The following is a 13,642-nucleotide window of genomic DNA, read 5'->3' as shown; positions in this document are numbered from 1 at the left end:
GCGCAGAAAAAACCCAACTATAAAATAAACTAAACCTTTCAATCATCAAGCCCATCACATATTTCTTGGCCAAACAAAATTGTTATGCAAGTTGCAAATCAAACTGGGGCAACAATTTTATCAATATTTGCTTGAAAATAGACAAATAAAAAAAATTTACCTTCATATTCCATATGAAAGCATACATGCCAAATCCAAAAGATGTAAAAGTTTAATTTTTGCCAATATAATTGGCCAAAAGCATAATTTAAGCATAAATGTGTATCCTATATATTACTATTCGCTATCATTAGTACCCTTACTTTGCTGAGGCTATGACATCGGAGCTAATATATTACATGCCATAAATTCAGTACACCATATGAAAAATGTCTTTATTTGAGTACTCATTTAGATTTGCAGGTCAAAATGCTTGGCACGAATGGGTAAAATCCATGGCTTAGAAACTAGAATACAAACACAAAACTCAAAAATTACCGATATTCAACACTCATTCCAACTAGTCTACGTCTGTCACTTTTGCACAATGATAGCCAAGTCCACAAATTCTCTCCTCAAATTGATTACTGTATTGCATCACTCTCAAGTCAAACAAGGGTCAGACCCTACTTTAAATCTTGCCAGAAAATGGTGAAAATCGAACTAGAGCAAGTTCTTCTGAATGTAAAGCCTTGTACCAATGGGTTGAATCCATCAAGTCCTTTAAAAAAGTTCCGAGTGGGAATAAAATTTGTAGGACATGATGTAATGGACATAGACAATACTAAAGACCCTTCCACAGATACATATATGGCTGGCATATAAGAATATCTGACCATAAAAGGACAAATTGTTGAGTATTGTCAATAGACGAGTCTTAGTGTATCTCTTTTTATGTAATTTTAGCTGTCTACAAAGTACAATAAAGACTCTCCTGCCTTACTTTGCTAAACACAAAATGGAAAGAAGAAATGGTATGTACACGTTTATTATACACAAGATGAACAGTGTTAGATTTTGTTAAAAGCTGCTATGTCAACTGATTGTACAAAATCCTCAAACTTGGTAATCTCCTCATCAAGAAAGTCTGTTCCAATCTGAAAATAAGAGATATCATATTTTAATTTGCTGATTACACCATAACCAAATACAGGGTAAATACAAATTGGGAGAACTGAAATTCAATGATTTTTCAATGACTTTCAAATAACCAGTTTTCACTGACCACTCACAGCTTCAATCGTTCTACTTCAGTTACTAATTTCAATACAAGAAACAAATACAATAATACAGAAATAAATGTTATGAAATATGAAAGGGAAATTATATTTATACAAAAGGTCACTAACTATAACCAGGTGTTACCCATGGCTCTTTAGCTTAAATTCTATTTCCTTCCGCTGCAACTCTAGTACTTCAAAGATGCTGCCAGGACCTTATCTAATGAGGGGGTGGGGAGAGCTCCAACTTCTCATGAAAATAAGAGGGCAGTTGAACAAAGAGGGAGAGGAGGAAACGGCCTTAGTTCAATATTTATCCAACACTTCAATATTGATCTATAGTTCTTGCAGCAACACACTGTAAGAATCCCACTCAAATCAAATTCCTTAAAAGATGTCACCTCTAGTTCCATAAACATTAATCTGACTTTTTCCTGAGCTTTATCTGCCTGTTCTTTGCCTGTGTATGAATATTGTTCTGCGCTGAGAAGCCTCTGCTGAAGGGACATATACGTATCTAGCTTAACAAGCTGAACAAGTCCGGAAACTGTTCTTTTGGTTATTATGTATAATTAATTTTCCACAGAACACAAGTATTGGCTTTTGGATTTTTCACCAACAGAAGCTTTGCCAAAGCTTCATTTTTTAAATCTATTTATTGATTACTTATTTAACTACTGGATTCATCATGATTTTCTATTTGCGCTTTTAAAAATAGGTAAATCGGGATTTTTAAAAATCATCGAGTCCCGTGGAAATCAGGGTAAGTGGCAGGACTGGTAATGTATAATGAATACCACCATGAAATGGATAAATACTGCATACCACATACACACTGATGAACGGGAATAGTGGCATGAAAATGTTAAAACGGTAAAATTTACGGTTTGTGTGTACTGCAAACATCTAGTTTCCAGTATTATCCCTAGATTTATCAAATTTATTCGTATGTTACGCTTATAAGATGACCCCTATTCTGCATGAATTGAATTTTCCATAAAATATGTATACTTATAAGTCAGTATATACCATAATTGGAGGAAGGAATATTTAACTTCAACTGGAGATTAAGCGACACAAAGAGTAAGCAGTAGCAGACCTGCCAACACTAAAAAGAACTCAGTAAGGCAGTCAATTATTTCCTGCACGGCAGGCCAGTTTTCAATTAGATGTAACAAAATATCATGCATTTAAAAAGTTCAGTAGTGTGATTTCATTTACTGATTCCAGGATGGTAAACATTTTCAAATAAAAAGTTTGTTAAATACACTCAGATCTTATATCACCCCAAGTACAATTATACAAACTGCTGCTCCAAACCCTATGGAGCTCAATGGCTTCCTCCTATCTCTCAGGTTGATGTAACCCTTGGCCTTTTCTTTTTTTAAAATTTCACATGGTTAGTGCAATCATCTCTCCCTCCATGAGATACACTCAAATCAGCATATCAATTTCAATAAATGTAATTGTTGCCCTTCTCGCACCCCCTTTCTGCCAAATCTAAATATTCCTTTTTATTCTTCTGTAGTGACTGTTGAAACTTTTAATAGGTTCAATGTCCTTTGAACAATTTTCATGTACACCTCTCCCTCAACAACTCGTGCACAACGGGTCCACAAACATAGACAACACTATAAGCGATGGCTCGAGTTACTGAGGGACCTCCAAAATGTGAAAAAATCTGCTTATACGTCAAGAATACCAAGGGGCGGGGTAAGGCAGGGATCTGGGCTATTTAATAAATGAATACTTGTTTTACAACCGTGTCAATAATTGTTAATAACACGCTTTCTCTAATGAAGTTTTTTGTTATTCTGTATAGATAACATTTATTTTCAAAATGTCCAACACGCAAAAGATCATTTCAACTGGTTTTGAACAACCATCATGTGTATGCAAAAACGTGTATTACGTTTCTGCTTTTATTTTTGTTTGTCTGGTTCCCAGAGTGGTATTTTATAGTATACTACCATGTCAGGAGTCAAAGTAGCCGGGAAGTAACCAATCTGTTGATACACCACCAAAGATTCACATTTTTCAACAATTAGCAACATTTATTTCCCCAGACTATCGCCTTTGTCGAAACTAAAATTTTTTAATGTTCATTAGAACAATACTGAAGTCATGATTTCATGATAAGTAATAGCCAAAACTTATCATCTTTGAGGATATCTCTAAGTGCCAATTCAGGAATTTTCTGAAAATCGCTTGCCCAGAATGATCTTTATCTGTGAAACAAAGCTCTTATTATTTTTTTTTTTACAAAGTATTCGTTTCACTTGTTTGCCTTGCTATCAGTTATGATGAATCGGTTAATTTAAGGTAGTTTACGTTACATACACAAGAACATTTATAACAGTGTTCGATTGATCAAGTGAAGTGAGTATACCCGACATACGACCAGGGCTGCTAGATTTTAAGCATGTCATATTTGCGTGCCTTTTAACTTTTTCCCCCTGCCTCCTTTATTTGATTGAAAAGACATAATTAACGTGATAATACAAAGGAGGCCAGCTTTTAACTAAGTGCAACAATTTTACAATACTTACACAAGTCAGTTATCAAAACAATGTCGGCATTTAATTAAGTTCTAAGAGAAACGCTTGCGTACATAGCTGTTACAGTAGATTGGCACATTTTACATTTAAATACACGTCGAATTTATGATAATTACACTTAAATGGAAATAAAAGAATCAAAACACAAATTTCACATCATAAAAATCATTTAATTGGCATTTAAATATTAATGGACTGCCTACACTAGGTGTAAGTGACATTTTCACTGAACAAAATTTCCTTGAATATCCGTAATTACTGTGTACTAAGAATGTCATTTGGAAAAAATGTAATCAATGTGACTTGTTAGTAATAGTTCATAGTTTCAAAATGTCGATTAAAATTTCCAGGTCATATCTAATGTTCTCAACCATAAAATGATACCTCAACGGTCATTTACACATTTTGATCATGATTTTTTCAAGTTCAAGAAATAGGGATACGTTCTCTGGGGATATTTTCTGGTTTAAAAAATGGGATCCAAGTCTGACCCTGTATTATAAGCGGGTTTGCGAGTTATCAGGGCATGAATGATCGAGAGAGTAGTGTATTGCTTGTTGGATGCCATTTTTAGAAAATTCTGTAAGCAGCAGCTTGAATCATGACGACATTTTGCATCAAAAGCTGTGTACAATTTAGTCTTGTTCCCCGACCTACTCCAAGGAAACCTGGATCCAAATCAAACATAGACAATGCAATACCTGTATTTTACTGCAGCAATCATATTTCCATTAAGGTATGGTTTCATTCCACAAGTCCATATTTTAAATTTATTTCTGTAGGACTTGCAGTCAAGTCTCAAGGGTTGGCAGGTATGCAATATTAATAAGTAATGTATTAGTCCTATTAAATTTAAGTCTGGAATTCCTGGACAAAGATTTAAAAAATGTACAGGGTGGAATGGATTCCTTGACAAAGATTAAAAAATGTACAGGGTGGAACGAATTCCTTGACAAAGATTAAAAAATGTATAGGGTGGAACGAAAAACAATGCTATATCTAGACATGTTCCCAGAATTCCCTATATTACTGTTGGAGGACTAAACAACAGACTGATATCATTTCATTCAGCTGCATTGGCTTAAACCCTCCACATCTGAAACACATATGAAAACTTTAACAAGAAAGATCCGATACAACAGATGGTGGGAAGGAGAGGTCCTATGGGGGCCTTCTTGAGCTCCACTTTCCTACACCTTGTGAGCTTTTGATGTACTGAATGAATTGTTTTCTCCAAATGCAATAACTAGGAATCAAGAAAAGGAGTGCAAAAAGACAAAATTATTGCAAGAACTGGGAGAAAAAATATTCCACACAAAAAAGGATATGTTTGCCCCATCTCCCAAAAAATTTTAAAAAATGGTTACAGATAGCAATGAATGTGAATTTGTTGTGTGTTGTGATGCACATGTACTTGCTTGATTATGCAAGGCCAAGGAAGATATTCCATATGTTAATTATGACTCAAGAATCTGAGAGAACTTAAGTTCTTTTCAATTATGAGTCTCCATTTGCTAGTAGGAGAGACATATTTAGCAAGAATTGAGGACAAAGCATATAGAAAAAGGAAAGCAATGCAATAGTAGTCTTGTATTACTGCTGTTTTATTTTGATTTTGGAATTCCTTGACAAAAGTAAAGAAATGTATAGGGTGGAATGAAGAACAAGACTATGACAAGCCATGTTCCCAGAATTCCCTGCATTGATGTTGGAAGATTAAACAACAGACTGACACAGCTTTATTCAGCTGCATTGGCTTAAATCTTCCACATCTGAACCGGATTTTAAAACTGATAAAACAGGTTACATTAGAGTATATATGCTTATATCAAGATCTTGGACACTTTATATGAATGCAAGCTTCCCAAACAAATGAGGTGATGATGCATCTGGTATGTTGAGAATGTTGTATTCCACTGACCAAAGTTCTGATTCAGTTTTTGTATACGAATATATCAACCAAATCTTGGGCAATGAGCAAAATGAGCATAATTAGCTTATTTTCATGCTTAACATCAATATTAATGTACCATTTTATTTAGAACATCATACATAATGATACGAAAATTTAAAACATAATTGCATACATTTTTATATTTGTTTTAAAACATGCTCTACAGTTTTGTATTTTGCATAGGGTTAGAATTTTAAAGAAAAAGATTTTCCCCTGCTTTTCTCACTGGTTATACTGGCTATTTAAAAAGGACCTTGTATATCTTAGGGATAATTCAAATAACCTTTAATTCCCTTTATTCTGGTGCATGATTGATGGGTGTAATATGGGTTATAGAGTATCACTTCCTGAACCTAAGAGGTAAATTGTATAAAAATGAGCTGATAACTTTATTTTTACATTTTATATATTTGGTAATTGATTCACTGCACTTTCAGAAGTCAGTATTGTCTAGTCTGGCAAAATTCATTTTCCCTATTTTAATAGCTATGGATAGTGTACTTTAGACTAATTCAGACTGTATTTTTAGCACAAGGGAGCAGTTATTTTAGTTAGCAGTGCTTAGATCATGTACAATTTCCAAAGAAATATCATCCACATTACAATAATGTAGCATAGAGGTATGCCAACATTCTCTCCATTGTGCATGTTTAAATGCAGACAACTTCATCTTATGTCACTCTCTCAAAAGTACCACAAAAAAAACAAACTGTTGAGTTAGATGGAACCACTATCAAGTTCTTGTATGACTTTGATGGAACTTCTTTCAACTTCTTGTATGGGTTTGATAACGAATAAGGTCCACATGTATTATTAAAGTGATCTTGCATATGATTAACTGAACTTATTTCCACTCTGGAAAGCACAATTGTTATCTGATTGTGATCAAACTTGCAATACAGGCTTACATCTTCAAGAGCCTATCATCAATAATACGCAAAATCATGGATATTAATGAGGTGATGTTGCATTTCACTGACCAAACTTGTTACCATTGTGGATGCCATTTTCTTCGTGTCTGATTTTTTTTCAATCTTTGAAATATGGGGTATATGTGATCAAGATCTTGGAAGTTTGATAATAACTTTGGTCTGTGCACATTAAAGAAGTTATCCTGCGTGTGATCGACTGAACTCATTATCAACTGGAGACAATACGTCTGATCCAAGTATGAGCAAATTCCATGCATAGAGGTGATTTTGCATCCAGTTAGCTCATCTTGTCAACATTTTAGGGACTCTTTTTCTTACCATATTTGTTCAGTCATCTTGGCAAACAGGCTTACATCATCAAGAGGCATTTTATTATGCGCAAGATTTGTGCACATTAATGACGTGATCTTGCAAATGATTGGCTGAGCTTCATACAATAGGAGAAATTATTTCTGACCCATTTTTTAATCAAACTTGGTAAATAGGCTAATACGGTCATGATGCTGGACTGTTTGATTTATGAGCAAGACCTTTGCATATTTACTAGGTGCACTTGCATCCAATTTGCTGATGGTTTTTTTTTTTCCCATTCTAGAGTCTGCATTTTTGATAGGGTTTTGATCAAACTTGGTACATAGGTCTGTCATAAAGTTCTTGAAAAAGTATTTTGTAATGAAATTCATGCATATCAATGCAATTGTTCTTGTAAACAGCAGCAACATTTCTCATACCAAGATGGCTCTCCATTACGGAAAATGGCAATACGAGTTTCAATATGGCTTCCTTGATCGCCACAGCACCATTTTCATTGCAGACCAACTAGGCACCATAAGAAGCCTTTCAGTGAAAACTCCACGCTGATATGACGGTCCAATTTGAAGGGCTAATAAGAAATTCAAGATGGAATTGTGGTGTCCATATTGGATGTCCATGTAGCACCATGTTCATTTACAACCGATTAGACCACTTGATGTTATTGTTATTATAGTGTTCAATGCCATTTTTCAGCACACGATAGGCTATACATAGCAGCCAGTATTAATGGTGGAGGAAGAACACAGGAAAACCCTAGAAAGAACCACTGACCCACGAGAAGCTACTGGCAAGATTTCTCACATACCCACACTGGCACATAGTAACATATATTATGACAAAGTTTTGCATAATCTTGCATGTACTAACAATTGTGACTGGTAATGTTCACATTCTAAAACTTGGCAATGAGAGATTATATGAACACTGCCATGATACTGAAGATGAAATTTTTTTTTAATACTGATGTTCTGCTATACAAAATAATGGTCTAAAACTAAACAAGAACCGAGTTTATCCCTCTCAAACAACTACATTGTCCTTTGCTCTTTCATATTATTTATAGGATTTGCTACAATCTGAAATAGCTCAATTCATTTAAAAACTATCTGGATTATGAAAGCTGAAGAAAAGAATTGGTTGTGTGCCATATCTCACTAACTTTGCAAATTGTTTTGTTTGCTGTACATTTTTCCTACCTCTTATCACATAATTCAGTTTGTGACACAGGTCTTTTTTTTAATACGCACCTGACAATAACAAGTAAGACATACTAAGCACCAGTGTGATATTCTCTGATATTATTTAAAGGAGACCAGAAACCAATGGAAATATAGAATAGTAATAAAAGTACTATAGCAGAAAACCTTATTCTGAAGTACCATCTGCGACCGTAATGCCAATATTTAAATATTGGCCTATCTTCTAGGGGCTGAATTTCCGCGCCTATTCGGTTACTTTTGGGATGTGACGTCATAGTAGCGACTCCGGCAGCCCAAGTGGGAGTTGCCAGAGTAAAAGACAATACCATTTTGCGTTGCTTACGGTTGTAATAGAACATTAAGAAAAGCCTGTTGACATAAAAAAAATTCTTTTCCGAAAGATAAAGGCATAATGAAAGAATGGGTACATTATTACAAACAAGTCGATTTCAAAGCAACACCATACAGCACTATGTGCTTGTTACATTTCTCAAAGGAATGTTACAAGAGGGATCATGAAAAAACAGCAGCTCAAAGATACGCAAATGCTAGGCCTAGACTAAAAGTTGGCGCTGTTCCAGACATACCTTTGGACATTTTAAATCCTGGGAAAAGTGTTAAATGTGTGAGTTACGAAAACAGGCAGAAGGCCCAGTAAGTGACCACAAAATGCAACAATCAATCCACACATCTTTTATCTAAAAACAGCAGTGCTAAAAACAAATCTGATAGCCCGACACCCTGGGTCCCTTCTGGTTTTAGTTCCGGCCCATCCTGTATTCAAAGTGAGGTGCCCGTCAGGCTTGTGGAAACAAAAATTGTTTGCCTGAGGAAACTTTGATTGCGCTGGTGAAATGAGTAAATGTATTTTCAAGATGTTGACATACTTGCCTTAACACGGCACAATCTAAATCAAATCACCACTGTCCTAGGTGAAATTTAGATTTGATTTTAATCAAATGGAAACTTTTCTAAAAATAAGATTCTAAACCTGTCGTGTTTCGAGAAAACACAATTTTCAGTAATCTTTTAAAAATTAAAAAATTAAAAAACAAATGCATTGTATACATGTAGTATGCATAAACGATAATCTGTAATAATTGGAACTGATATAAAACTATTCCTTGGGCAGTTTAAAAAGCAGCGATTAAAAAAAGAGGTCAAAGTTTCAAATTAGCTGTCTGACAATAGAACGGGGGGGGGGCTATTGACCCCCCCCCCCTTGCCCCAATGTGCGACCGCCCATTTGACGTGCCTTTTCTCCCCGTGATACGCCTTATTATTCCCCCATGACAAGCCCCTTTTGCAACTTCTGGTCAGTTCTGGCCAAATTGCAAAAGAGCTAAAGTTGTAATTTAATCATGGTAATTAAACTTTTCATATACGGTAGAGGAATGTCAGGTGTTAACTGGCCGAGTTTCTTTGGCGGAAATGGAGATGTGATTTTGTTTGCAGAGAAAATTTCAAAGTGATCATTCATTTAAGCTAATTGGTGACAATTTTATTCTTTTAATTTTTTTTGTACTATAGTACTGTTGTAGCTGTTTTAAAAAAATCTGAAATTTACTTGAATAATGTTTAATCTTCACGTTCTATTTACTGAAGAAGAAAAAAAAGAAGAAAAAAACTGTTGTATGATATTAATTATTTCGTCCAGCGCCGGGTTTAGACGTGTGTGCGTGTGATTTGAAATTTTAATGTAGCTTTAACAATTTTTCAGTCATATCGCTACGATGTCTGCAGTGTGGCAGTTTAGACTGTGGATTGCATACGTTATATTTAAAAATGGTTTGGGGTTGGGTTTTTATCTTCTGACAAATGAAAATTGACAGACATAATGTAATAATCGGGACTTCGCTGCGCAAAATTGAGAGATATTATGAGATCGGGAGGTAGATGAGGAAATACCCCCAAAATCGGGAGGTTTTTCTCCTGGATTGAGAGTTGACAGGTATGAACTGTCTGGGCTTGTGGAATTTCATTCAGGAATTTAGTTTATTTAAGTCACCTGCCCGGGGCCTGTGCCTTACAAATTTCTTTTAGCACTTACCAGTACAGTACATAAACTATTATATCAGACTGTAGATTTAACTTTTGAATGTGCAACCCAAATGTGGTCTCTTGTCTACCTCGCTCGCCAATGTTTATGTTTGTATTTGAGGACTGGCTAGTATAGTGCCACGGTACCAGGTGATCTGTTGTCTCATCAAAACTCGGAAAAACTCGGCAATTTACGGAATCGTGGTATCTTCCACGCAATATAATCACTACCCGCTTACGATATTTAATTTATAAACATTGCAGTCGAATTAAAACCTGTAGAGAATTACATACGCAAAAGGAAAATTTTGATTTCTAGTCTCCTTTAATGTACATAGCATCAAAAGTTGGCAACACTACCAAATGTATTGCATGGGCTTTGCTGGATCTACCAATGACTAAGAATCTAAGCAGTTGCTTACAACTTGAAATGGTGTAATGTTACTCAAAGGTTCTGTCTGAGGACATGTTTTTCAAAAGTAAATAGTTTAGTTTAAAGACATTTTTGTCAGCATTATCAGTACATCAGTCCAAGGTACAATGTTGCATAACCAATTCTTGTGAAATTCTGCATTTTTCCTGACAACACCATGTTTGATGTGAAAATAATCTATATTGAAGACTGAACAGTTAAATCCCACTCTTAAGTAGGGATATGGAAAAAGAAAAATGCTGCACTGACCGTCATTATGTTTGTTACAGATTTTGCGCAGAAAAAAAAACAACTATAAAATTAACTAAACCTTTCATTCATCAAGTCCATCACGTTTCTTGGCCAAACAAAATTGTTATGCAAGTTGCAAATCAAACTGGGGCAACAATTTTATCAATATTTGCTTGAAAATAGACAAATAAAAAAAATTTACCTTCATATTCCATATGAAAGCATACATGCCAAATCCAAAAGATGTAAAAGTTTAATTTTTGCCAATATAATAGGCCAAAAGCATAATTTAAGCATAAATGTGTATCCTATATATTACTACTGCTATCATTAGTACCCCTACTTTGCTGAGGCTATGACATCGGAGCTAATATATTACATGCCATAAATTCAGTACACCATATGAAAAATGTCTTTATCTGAGTACTCATTTAGATTTGCAGGTCAAAATGCTTGGCACAAATGGGTAAAATCCATGGCTTAGAAACTAGAATACAAACACAAAACTCAAAAATTACCGATATTCGACACTCATTCCAACTAGTCTACAAGTCTGTCACTTTTGCACAATGATAGCCAAGTCCACAAATTCTCTCCTCAAATTGATTACTGTATTGCTTCACTCTCAAGTCAAACAAGGGTCAGACCCTACTTTAAATCTTGCCAGAAAATGGTGAAAATCGAACTAGAGCAAGTTCTTCTAAATGTAAAACCTTGTACCAATGGGTTGAATCCATCAAGTCCTTTAAAAAGTTCCGAGTGGGAATAAAACTTGTAGGACATGATGTAATGGACATAGACAATACTAAAGACCCTTCCACAGATACATATATGGCTGGCATATAAGAATATCCGACCATAAAAGGACAAATTGTTGAGTATTGTCAATAGAGGAGTCTTAGTGTATCTCCTTTTATGTAATTTTAGCTGTCTACAAAGTACAATAAAGACTCTCCTGCCTTACTTTGCTAAACACAAAATGGAAAGAAGAAATGGTATGTACACTTTTATTATAGACAAGATGAACAGTGTTAGATTTTGTTAAAAGCTGCTATGTCAACTGATTGTACAAAATCCTCAAACTTGGTAATCTCCTCATCAAGAAAGTCTGTTCCAATCTGAAAATAAGAGATACAATTTTTAATTTGCTGATTACACCATAACCAAATACAGGGTAAATGCAAATTGGGAGAACTGAAATTCAATGATGTTTCAATGACTTTCAAATGACCAGTTTTCACTGACCACTCACAGCTTCAATTGTTCTACTTCAGCTACTAATTTCAATACAAGAAACAAATACAATAATACAGAAATAAATGTTATGAAATATGAAAGATAAATTATATTTATAGAAAAGGTCACTAACTGTAACCAGGTGTTACCCATGGCTCTTTAGCTTAAATTCTATTTCCTTCCGCTGCAACTCCAGTACTTCAAAGATGCTGCCAGGACCTTATCTAATGAGGGGGTGGGGAGGGCTCCCACTTCTCTTGCAATTAGAGGGCAGTTGAACAAAGAGGGAGAGGAGGAAACGGCCATAGTTTAATATTTATCCAACACTTCAATATTGATCTATAGTTCTTCCAGCAACACTCTGTAAGAGTCCCACTCAAATCAAATTCCTTAAAAGATGTCACCTCTAGTTGCATAAACATTAACGTGACTTTTTCTTGACCTTTATCTGCCTGTTTCTTGCCTGTGCATGAATATTGTTCTGCGCTGAGAAGCCTCTGCTGAATGGACATATACATATCTAGCTTAACAAGCTGAACAAGTCCGGAAACTGTTCTTTTGGTTATTATGTATAATTAATTTTCCACAGAACACAAGTATTGGCTTTTGGATTTTTCACCAACAGAAGCTTTGCCAAAGCTTCATTTTTTAAATCTATTGATTTATTACTTATTTAACTACTGGATTCATCATGATTTTCTATTTGCGTTTTTAGGTAAATTGAGATTTTTATTTAAAAATCGCAAAGTCCCGAGATCAGGGTAAGTGGCAGAACTGGTATTGTATAATGAATACCACCATGAAATGGATAAACACTGCATACCACATACACACTGCTGAATGGGAATACTGGCATGAAAATGTTAAAACAGTAGAATTTACAGTTTGTGTGTACTGCAAACACCTAGTTTCCAACATTATCCCTAGATTTATCAAATTTATTTGTATGTTGCACTTATAAGATGACCTCTATTCTGCATGAATTGAATTTTCCATAAAAAATGTATGCTTATAAGTGAGTATGTAATTGGAGGAAGGAATATTTAACTTCAACTGGAGATTAATCGACACAAAAAGTAAGCAGTAGCAGACCTGCCAACACTAAAAAGAACTCAGTAAGGCAGTCAATTATTTCCTGCATGGCACGCCAGTTTTCAATTAGAAGTAACAAAATATCATGCATTTAAAAAGTTCAGTAGTGTGATTTTGTTTACTGATGCCAGGATGGTAAACATTTTCAAATAAAAAGTTTGTTAAGTACACTCAAATCTTATATCACCCCAAGTACAATTTCGCAAACTGCTGCTCCAAACCCTATGGAGGTCAAAGGCTTCTTGCTATCTCTTAAATTGATGTAACCAATGGCCTTTTCTTTTTTAAATTTAACAGGGTTAGTGCAATCATCTGTCCCTCCATGAGATACACTCAAATCAACACATCAATTTCAATAAATGTAATTATTGCCCTTCTTGCATCCCCTTTCTGACGAATCTAAATATTCCTTTTTATTCTTCTGTAATGACTGTTGAAGCTTGTAATAGGTTC

General features: G+C 34.9%; 1 protein-coding gene across 3 annotated transcripts in view; it reads right to left on the bottom strand.

Annotated features, from left to right (window-relative positions):
• Nucleotides 1-951: 951 nt before the first annotated feature.
• LOC149776267 (elongation factor 1-beta-like) overlaps nt 952-13,642 on the bottom strand; it is a 69,887-nt gene continuing 57,196 nt past the window's right edge. For 2 of the 3 annotated variants that reach the window (XM_089942696.1, XM_089942698.1), the window contains exon 6: nt 11,855-11,979. In XM_089942696.1, the coding sequence (XP_089798822.1) occupies nt 11,893-11,979 (87 nt within the window). In that variant the 3' untranslated portion in view covers nt 11,855-11,892. Of the gene's footprint in view, nt 1,077-11,854; nt 11,980-13,642 lie in introns of those variants that run through there. The other variant, XM_089942697.1, reaches the window with a different exon arrangement.

This window comes from Sinohyriopsis cumingii, chromosome 18, assembly GCF_028554795.1.
Source record: "Sinohyriopsis cumingii isolate HCF-2022 chromosome 18, ASM2855479v2, whole genome shotgun sequence".
In the NCBI taxonomy this organism is placed as follows: Eukaryota; Metazoa; Mollusca; class Bivalvia; order Unionida; family Unionidae; genus Sinohyriopsis; species Sinohyriopsis cumingii.
The sequence above is the reverse complement of the archived record's forward strand: the minus strand, read 5'-3'. Positions and strand labels throughout refer to the sequence as shown.